Source organism: Monocercomonoides exilis (assembly GCF_001643675.1).
Source record: "Monocercomonoides exilis strain PA203 chromosome Unknown scaffold56-565389, whole genome shotgun sequence".
Lineage (NCBI taxonomy): Eukaryota > Preaxostyla > Oxymonadida > Polymastigidae > Monocercomonoides > Monocercomonoides exilis.
In genome coordinates, this window is record NW_027150601.1 from 424176 (window position 1) to 436826 (window position 12651).

The 12651-nt window shown below is 36.8% G+C and overlaps 4 protein-coding genes across 4 annotated transcripts; 2 read left to right on the top strand and 2 right to left on the bottom strand.

Moving 5' to 3' along the window:
- Nucleotides 1–1137: 1137 nt before the first annotated feature.
- On the bottom strand, nucleotides 1138–8619 carry MONOS_10151 (putative Rab-GTPase-TBC domain; the record flags this gene model as incomplete). Its single annotated transcript, XM_067862570.1, has 5 exons — nucleotides 1138–4365; nucleotides 4537–6138; nucleotides 6334–8109; nucleotides 8370–8403; nucleotides 8464–8619. The coding sequence occupies 5 exons, from the start codon at nucleotides 8617–8619 to the stop codon at nucleotides 1601–1603; spliced, it is 6333 nt and encodes a 2110-aa protein (XP_067720143.1). The 3' UTR covers nucleotides 1138–1600.
- A 175-nt stretch (nucleotides 8620–8794) lies between these two features.
- MONOS_10152 (putative 60S ribosomal protein L37a-2) lies at nucleotides 8795–9326 on the top strand. Its single transcript, XM_067862571.1, has one exon. The coding sequence runs from the start codon at nucleotides 8830–8832 to the stop codon at nucleotides 9106–9108; it is 279 nt and encodes a 92-aa protein (XP_067720144.1). The 5' UTR covers nucleotides 8795–8829; the 3' UTR covers nucleotides 9109–9326.
- On the bottom strand, nucleotides 9241–10258 carry MONOS_10153 (putative ribosomal protein rpl37). Its single transcript, XM_067862572.1, has 4 exons — nucleotides 10236–10258; nucleotides 10020–10155; nucleotides 9829–9930; nucleotides 9241–9772 (listed from the first exon to the last, which is right to left on the bottom strand). The coding sequence occupies exons 1-4, from the start codon at nucleotides 10236–10238 to the stop codon at nucleotides 9711–9713; spliced, it is 303 nt and encodes a 100-aa protein (XP_067720145.1). The 5' UTR covers nucleotides 10239–10258; the 3' UTR covers nucleotides 9241–9710.
- A 1078-nt stretch (nucleotides 10259–11336) lies between these two features.
- MONOS_10154 (putative transposase) lies at nucleotides 11337–12122 on the top strand (the record flags this gene model as incomplete). Its single annotated transcript, XM_067862573.1, has 1 exon — nucleotides 11337–12122. The coding sequence occupies one exon, from the start codon at nucleotides 11337–11339 to the stop codon at nucleotides 12120–12122; it is 786 nt and encodes a 261-aa protein (XP_067720146.1).
- Nucleotides 12123–12651: the final 529 nt, after the last annotated feature.

A 12651-nucleotide genomic window follows, 5' to 3' on the forward strand; every position in this document is an offset into this window, starting at 1 on the left:
TTTGAAAAATTTTTTAAGTTTTTTTATAAATTTGTAATAAAAACAATTGGAAACAAATTAAAATCAACAAATAATTAATAATAATAATGCACTCAACTTTTATTTCATGTAACTTCAAATTAAAACTTTCTCTTCAACCCCACCCTTAATTAAAATATATTTTGATCAAACTTCGTAAATTTTTATGATATCAAAAAAAATTACCCAAATAATAACTTTTTTCGGTGTGTTGACTTTTCAAAGGAAAACTATCATAAGAAAGAGTTTATGGATTCCTGTGCTGAATTCATCACAGCAGTTTCAAAAACAAATGTTTGAGCCGAAATAAAGATGATAATTACTTGAATGTGCCTCTTCTCTTTTCAGAATTCTTTTGATAACATTCTAGGAAAATTTTCGAACAGAAAAATTTGAATGAAAAAAAAGTATTTTTTTCCACAAATAATCTCTAAACTTTTTTTATAAAAAATTATTTATCTTTGAGAATTTGACAAAAAGATAAGGATGAAAAGAATAGGAAGAGATTTCGGCATTTCATAGATCAAATCATTGTCATTCATTTTTAAAATATTTTTTTGGTTACAAAAATAACTTTAACACAAAGAAAATGTCAAAAAAACCAAGTGTTTTGTTTCAAATAATCTCATCTGACAGCTTTCGGGATATTGGAAGCTATTTCGAAAGTTTATAGTTTATATTTAACTTCTAATAAATCAAAAATTAAAAACCAACAATTGATAAAAAAAAAATAAAATTATATTAAAAACAAAAATATAAATGGAACAATTTTCCAATAATGAGTAATCATGTTTTAATTTGAAAAATTGTTCACTGGAATGTTTTTTGTAGAAAATTTAAATCTCATATTGAGATGAAGTTTCTATTCCCTCTCTCAATTTTTCTCAAGAAAGGAACTTCAAAATAAACAGAATCATTGTGAAAGAAAGTATTTCCATTTTTGTTTAATATTTTTGGATGGAACTGCACTTTGATAAAAATATTCGATTTTTTTTTAACATATGAAGCATTAACAAAAGTGGCTTTTCAAATATATTTTGACAAATGAGTCGAAATTATAAGCCTATATAAAAATTTTATGTAATCTCAAAGTTTCTGCAAATAAAATGGTATTTTCTGCTGCTTCATTTTCAGAAGCTTATCAATAATATTCATTTATTGTCAATATAAATCAAAAATTTCCAAATATTTTCCAACATTTCTACTGTCAAAATTAAAAAGAAAAAGTAACATCAACGCAAAATTCCTCAAAAAGCTATATAATTACAAAAAAACACTACAACAAAAAAGAAAAAGCAAAAAACAAATAGTTATAAATATTCAAAAATGCGTGTTTATAAAAAACAAACATAATTATTATGAAAACACTTTCAAAATCTATTTATTTCTTTTTTCTTTTCTTTTCATTCATTTTAATTAATCTTATAAATTCAAAAACAGAACACTTTTAATAATAATAATGTATAATAATAAACTCTCTAACTTTTGAAGTTCAAATTGAAAGTTGTACTTTATCATAAAATTCTGAATATTTGAAAGAATGCAACACAATTACCAAAGCAATTCATCTTGAAGAATAATTCTATGAAGTCTTGAAAGAAGAGTTGCTCATTGGAGGCTGAATTTGAACAGGTGATTTAGATGTCGGTACAGCTGACCCTTGCTGCACGTCAGAAGCACCCACAGAGGAAGAAGAGGTGAAAAGAGACAAAAGCCTTGCAGAGTCAGATAGAGTGGAGTCTGCGCTTTCAGAAGAAGAATCAGGAGTAAGTGGAGTTGCAGCAGAAGTGTATGCAGACGCAGTTGGTGAAACAAAAGAGGAATACGCAGACGGAAGTAGAAAAGAGCTGCTTTCTGAGTAAGCACAACTACTACTGTTATTATTATTATTATTATTACTGCTATTGTTACTGCTCAAAGGCTGGAAGTTATTAGGAGTGAGATAGTCGCCTTGCTGAGGAGAAACAGCATTCACTTCTGCTTCATGTGGTTTTGATTGTATTTGTGTTTGTGTTTGCGTTTGTGTACCTTTTGTGGGGTCAAAAGCAATAAAGGAAGCAAAATGAGGTTTTTGTTGAACCTGTTGCTGTGCTGAAGATGTGGTCATTGATGAAGATGAAGATGAAGCTGAATTTGAAGCAGAAGCAACAGGCATTGCAGAAGCTGAGACTGAAGAATATGGCCATATAAATGAGTCATTTGCTTTGGTGCTAGAAGAAGGAGACAACGGAGAAATAGAAATAGAAGAAGTTGAAGAAGAAGAAGAAGATAATGTTTGTCCGGACTGTGACTGAAGCGAAGTCAAACTAACTGGAGCAAAACTTCTGGTTGCATTGTTTGTGTCAGACTTGGATGATTGAGTGCATGAGAGCTTATTTGCAGCAGATGGGACAGGCGGTGGAGGAGAGTGAGGAGGACACAATGAATAAATAGCAGAAGAATTAATGATTGATGGATTAAAATGTGCATTCGAAGAAGAAGAAGAAGAAGAAGGAGGAGGAGGAGGCGATGATGATGACGATGAAATATTAGTAGAATTCGACCGAGAAGCCGGAGAATGCTGCGAAAGAGGGAAAGGCGGTGGAGGAGATGTTGGAGGTGTTGATGAAGCAGGCGATGTTCTTGTTCCCGATAGGATCAAGGGAGGAGGCGCTGGAAATGGTTTTTCTGGTTTAGCAGCAGCAGCTGTTGAGCGTGTGTCAGTCATTTTGGCTTTGGGGCTGTCTTTGTCTGAAAGCAAGTCGTTGCCTAAGAGCGAATCCTTCACTGTCCTGCCGAATTTCGCAAATCCCTTTGCAATCTGCTTGGAAAGAGATATGGATGAAGAAGATGGAGAAGAAGAAGCAGAACTATCAGATGAAGGAGACTGTCCATCATAAATAGATGAATAATAATTCGATTGTGATGATGATGATGATGATGATGATGGAGATGTTTTTGAAGGAGACAGTTTTTTCGAGCCAGCGGGAAGCGAACTTGAGTATGTTCTTGTTGATCCATTGGACTCTGGGCTTCTTTGTGTAATGTTACTAAAGCCATATTCACTGCTTGCTCGATTAGCTGTCTTTTTGACAGGATAATCATCAATCACTGAAAAACCTGAGTCAATTGTCTGTGTGTAGCTGTAGAAGGGAGAAGAACTAACATCTGCTTCATCACCTTCTTTTCTCTCGCTGATATCTCCTTCTTCTCCTTCTCTTCTTCCTTCTCCTTCTGAACCATTCTCATTCTTCTCTTCCATGTTATTGCTGCTTCCTTCTTCCTCTTCACTTTCATCATCGCTATCCATTTCTGTGTCACTTGACTCTGACAGCTCTTCCTCTGTCTCCACAAAACATAAGCTTTGCATCCACTCTTCGCTCAGCTCACTTTCACTCTCACTTTCTGCTTCGTTTGCTTCAATTCCTCCTCCTTCTTTTTCTTTGCTTTTCTCTGTTTTTCCTTCTTCTTTTGTTTTCTTCTCATTCGATTTTTTAATTCGTTTCGGAACACCAGCCGTGGTAAGCCCCCAGCTCTTCTCATACAAAAGCATCCACTTCAAATTCAGCTTGCTCAAATGTTCTTTCTTTTCCCCTCCTTTTTGCTCTTTTGATTCATTCACACCTTGTTTCGTCTTGTTCTGCTCTGACACAATAACTTGTTGTGCTTCATTAACTTTCACATTCGTTTCCTCCTTCTTTTTGAAATCACTTTCTTCATTCGCTTCCTCTGCTCCTGCTCCTCTTCCTTCTGCTCCTTCTTCTCCTTCTCCTTCTCCTTCTTCTTCTGTTCTCCCTTCATCTGGAAGAAGAAAGAACTGAATCGGCTTTGTCACTCTTCCCCCGCTCCTCCTCAGCTCCTCCTCTTCCTCCTCCCTCTCTTTCTTCCTCTGCTCTCTAATAACCCTCCTTTTTAGCTTCCTCTTCTCTTTCTGCCTCTTCTTCAGCACCATTTTGATTCGTGCTCTTTCTTCAGCGCCAATCAAATACAACTTCAATGCCATGTGAATAAGCTCATTCGCGTTGTACCTGTTCTTCATAGCAGACAGATACGAAATGAGGTCAGGGGCAGAGGTGGGCGGGGGTAGCTTGGGAAATGGTGGAAGAGAAGAAGAAGAAGATGATGATGATGAATTAGAAGATGATGAAGAAGAAAGAGAAGAGGAAGAATCTGAAGATTTAAGAGGAGAATTAGCCACGTTGATGAAAGAAAGGAAAGAAGGGGTGTGGAGGATGGCAAGAAGGATGAAGGGAAACAAGGTGAGAGAAGGAGAAGGAGAAGGAGACGTGAAGTTTGCATAGGAAACATCAGAAGGAGCAAGATTGGATGAGTTCTGAAGTGAAATGGCTGTGGTGGCGTGGACAGCAGCTGAAGAAGATGACATTGAAGAAGACAGAGAAGAAGAAGAAGAAGAAGAAGAAGAAGAAGAAGAAGAAGAAGAAGAAGAAGAAGAAGAAGAAGAAGAAGAAGAAGAAGAAGAAGAAGGATATGAAGAAGGGAGTAGCTCAGCCGATTGCTGAGAAGAAACAGAAAGAGCACCAGATGCCTCGTGAAATGGAGAGTGTGCAGGAGAAGAAAAAGCCTCAGTGAAAAGACAGTGATAATACTGCTGGGAGGAAGAGAAAGGGACGGGTAGCTTCTGAAGAGGGAAGGCAGAAGAGAAGTAGTCCTGTGGAAGAAAGACCTGCTGCTGATGAGGCTGTCGATGATTCGGATTGTTTTTGTGTCTGCCACCATCTTTCTCAACAGCATCCTCATTTTTGTCTCCAACAAGAGTGAATGAAGAAGAAGAGAAAGAAGAAGAGGAAGAGGAAAAAGAAGAAGGGGGAGGAGGAGGGATTGATAAATAAGCGTGGTGAGAGAGGAGGGAAGGGAGAGGGAGGTAAACAGAAGACAAAGGGAGGGTGCGGCGGGTGGGGTGGACGAGAATGCGAGGAGAGGCAAAGTGACTGAGGGGAACAGGAAGGCGAGAAAGAAGAGGGACAGAGGGGAAAGAAGAGGAAGAAGAGGAAGAAGAGTTAGAAGAAGAAAAAGAAGACGGGCAATTAGCCGAGGAAGGCAGGAGAAACTGATTGAAAAGAGGAGAAGGAGAAGAAGATTGAGAAGGGGATGAAAAAGGGGAAGAATTGTTGAGCTCTTCCAGTGTATCCTTCATATCATGTGCCAAGTCTTCGATGTGAGTGGGAGGGAAGAGAATGAACGAGTCAGGCTGCGACAGAAAAGAAGAGAGATCAAATGGCCTTTTGTGAAGAATAGCACAATTTTTATCTTCTTCCCTCATTTTCATTGCTTCTCGCAAAAAGCTGCTTTTCATTGAATCACTGCCCTTTCGCTGTGAAGAAGTGTCATTTATCTCATGGAAGCGAATTCGCACTGGAATCTCATTCATCCTGTTCCTCTCGTTCTCCTTTTCCTTCCTTCTCTCCCTCCTCATCTGCATCCTCCTTCTCCTCTCTTTCTTCCTCTTCTCCCTCAAACCCCTCAATCTCTTCTGCCTTCTCCCTTCTTCCTCTCTCATTCTCCTCCACAGCCTCTCCAACTCTCCAAATGCTAACACAGAGTCCCACAGCTTGGCTATTTCACACCATTCTCCTTCTCTCTTCATCAGCAGCAGCACAAACGAGAAGAAGAAGAAGAAGAAGTCGGATGAAGGAGAGGGGACTTTATGTTGTTGTTGTTGTTGAGAAATGGAAGAAGAAGAAGATGATGAGTTGCTTTGTCCATTCATCATGCTACGTGGAACAGAAGATATCATACGTGATGATGCTGTGTTTGCAAATTGATTGTTCCTCTGTTGTTGTTGCTGCTGCATTTGAATGCGCTGCTTACTGCCAAGTGTGGAATTAATGAAAGCAGCAGCAGCAGAAGAAGAAGAAGATGGCAATGAAGAAGAAGAAGATGATGATATAGGCATCACAGACGGATCTTCAATATTAGCCAGTCTGGCTGACACATCTGGTGAGAAATACGCCAAAAACGAGGCAAACACCTCAAAAAACAGAGTGAAGGCAGAACCAGGGCGGAGATAGAAAGGGCGGAGGGAGCGAAGGAGAGAGGCGAAGGAGAAGAATGTTAAGGGAACATTGCCGGCATACTGATGGAGCAGAAAAGAGGCTAAATCGTTCATTCCTTGCACATAGCCTAATTTATGAGTAAGTGAAGAATGAAGCAAAAAGAGATGTTTGAAAATAAAAGAAGAAAAAAGTAAAAAAAAAGAAAAATGAGTTGTAACATGAATTGTTAAACTTTTCATGTGTCAAAATGCATCCAATTCTCTTTTAGAAAACACAAAGAAATTCTCATTCAATAAAATCATATTTTCATTACAATCCATACCTAATTTCCTATCCAACACGAGATGTGCTCTGAGGATGTTTCTGACACCCACAAACATGAATGAGTCTTCTCTCTCCATTCCACACTGCTCTCTGTCTGTCCTCACCAGATCCAGCTCAATCCTCCTCCTCCCTTCAGCCAGCGACGCCCTCGTAATCATCTTCTGCCCTTTCCTCTGCTCTTTCTTCCTCTCCCTCTCCTTCTTCCTCTTCTCCACATACTCTCTATGCGATTCCTCTATCAGCCTCTCTATCTCCTTCTCGTCTTCCTCTTCTTCTCTCTCTAAATCTGCCAGTCTGTCTGTCTCATCTATCTCTAACTGAGGCTGCTGCGAGCGAAACGCAAACTGCTGCGAATAATCAAACGCCTTCCCATTCATTTGCCCTGCTTTTCCAGCCCCTGCTCTCAACCCTCCTCCTCCTCCTCCTCCTCCTCCTCCTCCTCCTCCTCCTCCTCCTCCTCCTCCTCCTCCCCTTCCTCTTCTTCTTTTCTCCTCCTCTTCTCTTTTTTGCTTCCTCTCTCTTCGAAACTGCCTTCTTATCTCCTTCTCCTTCTCCCTCTGCGCATTCGCTGCCTTCTCCTCTTCCTCCATCTCCCTCGCAATTTCATCGTCTTCCTCTTCATCCTGCTCCCTCTCCTCCTCTTTCTCCATCCAATCCTTGTCCATCCGCTCTTCCTCCTTCCCTTTCGCCTGCCCAACATTCCCTTCCTCCTTCAGCCGCTCAAACCGTCTGACAAGCCCTGCCTCGCTGATGTTCCGCTCCACATAGCCAGAGTCAGTATCAAACACCTGAAAGAGGAAAGGAAGGACATGCAGGCGAGCAGCAGGGGTGCAGGAGTAGAGGAGAACAGTAGAGAGAAGAGAAGTGTAGTTCATTATCTGGCCAGAGGGAGAAAGCAATGAGGAGAAGTGAGTGAGAGTCAATGGCTCTGATTGAAATGCGGTTGAGGCATTGGGATTGAGAAGGTTAGCTGGTTGTTGTTGTTGTTGGTGGTGGTGAAATGGAAAAGAGTGGAATGAAGAGGAAGAGGAGGAGAATGAGGAAGAATGAGATGCAGAATGATTTAGAAGCTTCCTTAGAAAAGTAGTCCACCCAACTCTGAATGGCGGAGAAGGTAATCCATTCACCTCAGACGTTTTTTTGTTGGAATCAGAAGGCAACGAGCCTTTATCAGAAGTTCCTTTTGCTTGAACGAAATTGAATGCCTGCTGATTCAGCAGTGTCTGCCCAGCTGTGTCAGAAGCCAGTGCAGACGGTGAAAGCGAGGCCAAAGAAGAGGGCTGCACCGACGAAGACGGAGAAGAACCGTCCAAAAAGTGGGTTATGTCTGCAGAATGCTCCAGTTTGAATGGGACGCCGATGTCGAGGAGCAGCGGGGGTGTTGTGGGAGGTGTGATGATTTTGGCTCTGCTATTCGGTTGCATTGAAGAAGGCTGTTGAGACGCGGGTAATAAGCTTTGAGGTGAAGGCTCCGCTGTTGTAGCTTCTGTTGGTTGCTTTAAGGATGAAGAAGGATCTGCTAATGCTTTTAAGTTTGGAGAGTGATCAGTTATCATTTCAAAAAGTTTATCTAAAAATGGATCTAATGTTTTCAGAAAAGGTGGCGGTGAAATATCTCTGGTTCCATCTTTCCGGATTTGCATCGAAGGTGAAGATACCCTTGATGATGGAGATGGATATTTCTTTAATCCTAATGCAGAAGAAAACTCACTTGAAAATCCGTTGAAAAAAATAAGATTCGAATCCTCCTCGGAAATTTGAGATTTTGAATTAGCTTTTAAAACATCCAAGAAATTATTGAGAGGATTAACACTCGAAAAAACAATATCAGGTGTCATAATTCCTAAATATCAATATCCTAATAATGAAAGAGAATAATAATTTATTGAAACCAGTTTTTTGGTTTATAACCAAATATGGACGAGAAGATTTCTCCGAGTGAATTCTTATTGATTGAATATCCGTCATGAGAATAACAAGTTGACCTTTTATAAAAAATCTGATTTTGAAACATAAAAATTTTGATATTCATACATATTGTACCAAAGTTTGTTTCTGCCTTCTTTTTCTAAATATGAGAAACAAAAACAGCTTTAAATCTAAGAGCATGTGACAAAGTCTTTCATACGTCAAACAATGCTGGAGTCCATCGAATATAAGCGCGTAAATCTTCCATTCGTACAATAACTTGGATTGTACCACGAATTGTCTTTGAATTATCATTTGGAGAGCGTAAATTTACACTACCGTTCCAAATTTCTGTTTCATTTGATTCAATATTCATTGAGTAAATAAAACCAATTTGTTAATATTTCTTTTTTTTTCTATGGTTCATATTTTTGTTTTCTTATATGAGTTTTTTGATTTAATTTTTTCATTATTTGACATTATATTTTTTCACAAATCATGGCCAATCAAATATTTTCTTTTATTATAAATTATGGAATGAAATCAATAATAATTGGGTTGAGATCACACAACTCAATAAAGATCGATGGCAAAACGTACCAAAAAGGTAGGAATTGTTGGAAAATACGGTACCAGATACGGCGCTTCACTTCGTAAAGTTATTAAGAAGATTGAAGTTTCGCAGCATGCCCGATTCAATTGCAGATTCTGCGGAAAAGATTCCGTTAAGCGTAAGGCTGTTGGAATCTGGGAATGCAAAAGCTGCAAGAAAGTGATTGCTGGAGGTGCATGGCAATTATGCACAAGCGCAGCATCAGATATTTCATCAACTCTTCGTCGTCTGAACAAAGATGAATCTGAGTAAACAACATTTCGCAATTCATGTTTTCATTCAAAAGCCATCATCTTGAACGAACAGACAGCTTCTTCTGAAATTTTTGTTTATTTTTAATACAGGTTAAAAAAAGCTGAATTTCGCATGTCATTGAGCTTTTCCAGTTGTGCTGTAATCAAATGTTGATCATTATCTTTGAAAAGTGTGTATAAAAAAAATAATTATTCCAACAACTATCAAGCTTTAGAGAACACAAAAAAATGAGGAAAAAATGATAATTCATAATCAAAACTTTTTTTAAGAAAAAACGTAAAGGATATTTATTAAAGCAAAAATATCATAAAAATTGATTCATTAATTATTAAATTCAATCACATCAAATTCAAATGATTAGCTCGACAATTTTTTGACGTTTTTTTTAAAAAAAATAAATTGATTTTGAAATAACGCTTTTTTACTTATCAAATGATTCAAGTTATTGAAAGACGAAGCATGAAGATATATTGCCTGTTCGATGTGGAGAATCTTCAAGAGATGCAAAAGATTTTGTAAAAAAATATCTAGTCACTTAAAAGGACTTGAAATTTGAAGTGTGAGTAATTATGCTTTTTCTTTGATTCCAATGATTGAGATTACTTTGATTGTGCTTTTTCTTGTTTAGCTTTTCTGATAGCTTTTGGCTTTGCAGTAACTCCTGAAAAATTTCATTAAACAAACAATAAGAAAAGGCAACACAAAGAGAATTCAAACCCTCACGGAAATGATTCTTCCAACGGCGAGAAACGTCTTTAAGATAGCTCATTCTTCCTGTTCCTGTAGTTCTACGACGGTTGGCTTTCATTGACCATCCATCTATTTTGAGTAACAAAAAAGAAAATAAAAAGTGATAAAAATTATTAAACAATTGCACATCATTAAGAATTAAATATATTAAAACAAACATTTTCTCATTTTTGGATTTGGATAGGCACATGAAGCGCAACGATGGTGCTGCAAGTGGTATGCGCGCTTTCCACATCTTGGGCACATTCCATGTGATTTACCATGACGAGGTCCGAATGAGCTTGTTCCTTTTGTCTAATATATTTTAATATAATTATAAAGATTTCCACACAAATTGGATCGTGAGACTACGGTCAAATAAGCAAAGATCAAACCATCTCGCTAAGACTTCCTAAATAAGATTTTTAAAATCCAACAATGATCTTGCCCATCAAACCAATCTTTTTTCTTTGAAGAGAAAAAAATTTTAATTTGCCGAATATTTTCGTTTATAATCTCTTAATGCTGTTTCTTTTCGTTTAGTTATAATTATGTATATTTTATTAAAGAGAAAAAATATGTAGGAAATGGTGATGACTTATGTTGCTGACAATAGTATTTTTTCATATTTGGAAGCAATGTTCACTTCTCATCGTTGTCAACAAAGTGAAAATTTTTTATGTTGATAAATTTTCTCTCCTTTCGCCGAACTGTACATCTAAATAATTGTGAACACCATCTGAATCGAGTGTTTATGTCAAATGAAGAACAAGATATGAAGCCCTAAAAAAATGTCTTTCTAAATTATCATTTTATAATTGAAATATGAATAATTGACAAAGTTCATCAACTTTCCCTGTTTTATTTGATTCAAAATAAAAATACATTTTTTCTTTGAAATTCACATACAGTCTGTCCAAAATAAATGTTGATCTGTCCAAAAAAAATGTAGATCATCCCTCAAAATTAAAAAAAGAGATATTCCCACAATCTCTAGCTGAAATTACGAGAAAAATTCAATGCAAACTATTTCCTTTCTGGATGCGAGAACACCAAACAAAAGGATGTTATTGAGCAGCCAAGTTCCAAATATATCAGAATACAGAGTTGAATACATCGCATCGCATTTTTCACATCCTTTGGAAGAAATGATGCATGAAAATATTAGAATGAGAGCAGCTTTGAAAGAGAAGGAAGACAGAGAAAAAAAAATTGAACAATTCAGGCAGAAGGATACTGAGGTTGAAGGAAAATGCAAAAGGCCATACACTCCAGCAACTGTCGAAAAAAGAAAAAAACTTACAGATTTATTCAGAACGTATGGAAGAAGCAAGTCCGAAAGCTGGTATGCGAATGAATGTACCCTCACAAACATCACCACCAGCAGATATTTACAAAAACTGCAGATTGGTATAGACATTATTCACAACGAAAAACAAAAAGGAAGAAAAAAAATAGTGAACAATGATCGATATAAGAATCTCATAAGACAAAAAATGAAGCAAAATCCATTAACCACACTTCGAACAATATCACACGAGCTTTCTTCAACTGGATTGCATATCTCTAAATCTACTGTGCACAATATGCTACATGAAAAAAACAACGATACAGATTTATTCCCAATATTTTCTTTCAAGAGAATAACTGTCAGGCCAGCATTCGCAAACACCGATGAAAATAAGAAACAAAGAATTCATTTCATTGAACAATTATTTCGATACGAGAAAGATGGCGCGCTAATTTTCTACATCGATGAGACGTCGTGGAACGTCAGTTGCATCAGGAAATACGGTTGGGCAGAAAGAGGAGAAAAAGTGTTGGTTCCTCCACCTCCACTATTTCAATCTGTAACAGCTATCACGTCTATATCCATGCTTGGAATGGGCTACACAGAAGTGATTAGAGGAACAGTCAACCACGAAGTGTTTGAAGCCTATATTAAGCGTTTTCTATTATCCATTAAAAATTACAAATCGTCTGTGATCGTAATGGATAATGCAACAATTCATCATATTAACACGGACAGTCTTATTAAAGAAGCTGGTCATGTCGTTCTATTCAACGCTGCATATTCCCCAATTTTGAACCCAATCGAGAATATTTTTGGCATTTGGAAGGCAAGAGTTGAATCAAATACGTTAAAGTGGGAAGGGGAGTCACACTTTTTCGCTGAAATGGCAAAAACCTTTGAAGAAATTTCTGCCAGAGAAGTCAGAAAAACCATCATGGATATCGAAACAAATATATGGCCGCAGGTCATATCCTTGAAAGATCTGTGAAGGAAGTTTTTTCTTTTAATTTTTTTTCCTCATTTCATAAGTTTTTTTTTGTTTCAAACGTAACATTCGCTTTCTAATCACAATGATTTTTTTTGAAACAAAAACAATGTTGAAAAAACATTTGCGTAACTAATTGATACATTTGTTCGTTCATTATATTTTTTGTAACTTCTATTTACAAAACAAAAACAAGTTCAAACAGAATGTCTTTTTGTTTTTAATTAAAAAAATAAAAATAAAATCACATTATCCAATAGTTTTTCACAATTCTATTGAATGAGGTGATCATTGAAATGAATACAATAGCTTTATCAAAAACAACTACAAACAATACGTCAACAACTATTTTTTAAACATGCAAGATTGAAAAGAAATAAGTTGTTGCAACGTAAATCAAAAGAATAATGATGACAAATTTTAAAAACAAACAAAAACTTTACAGCATGTGAAGAAAAATAAAAGCACTTTGTCAAAAACTTCAACTTGTTTGTTTTCAAAAGAGATATACACAATTAAACACTTTTCTTTT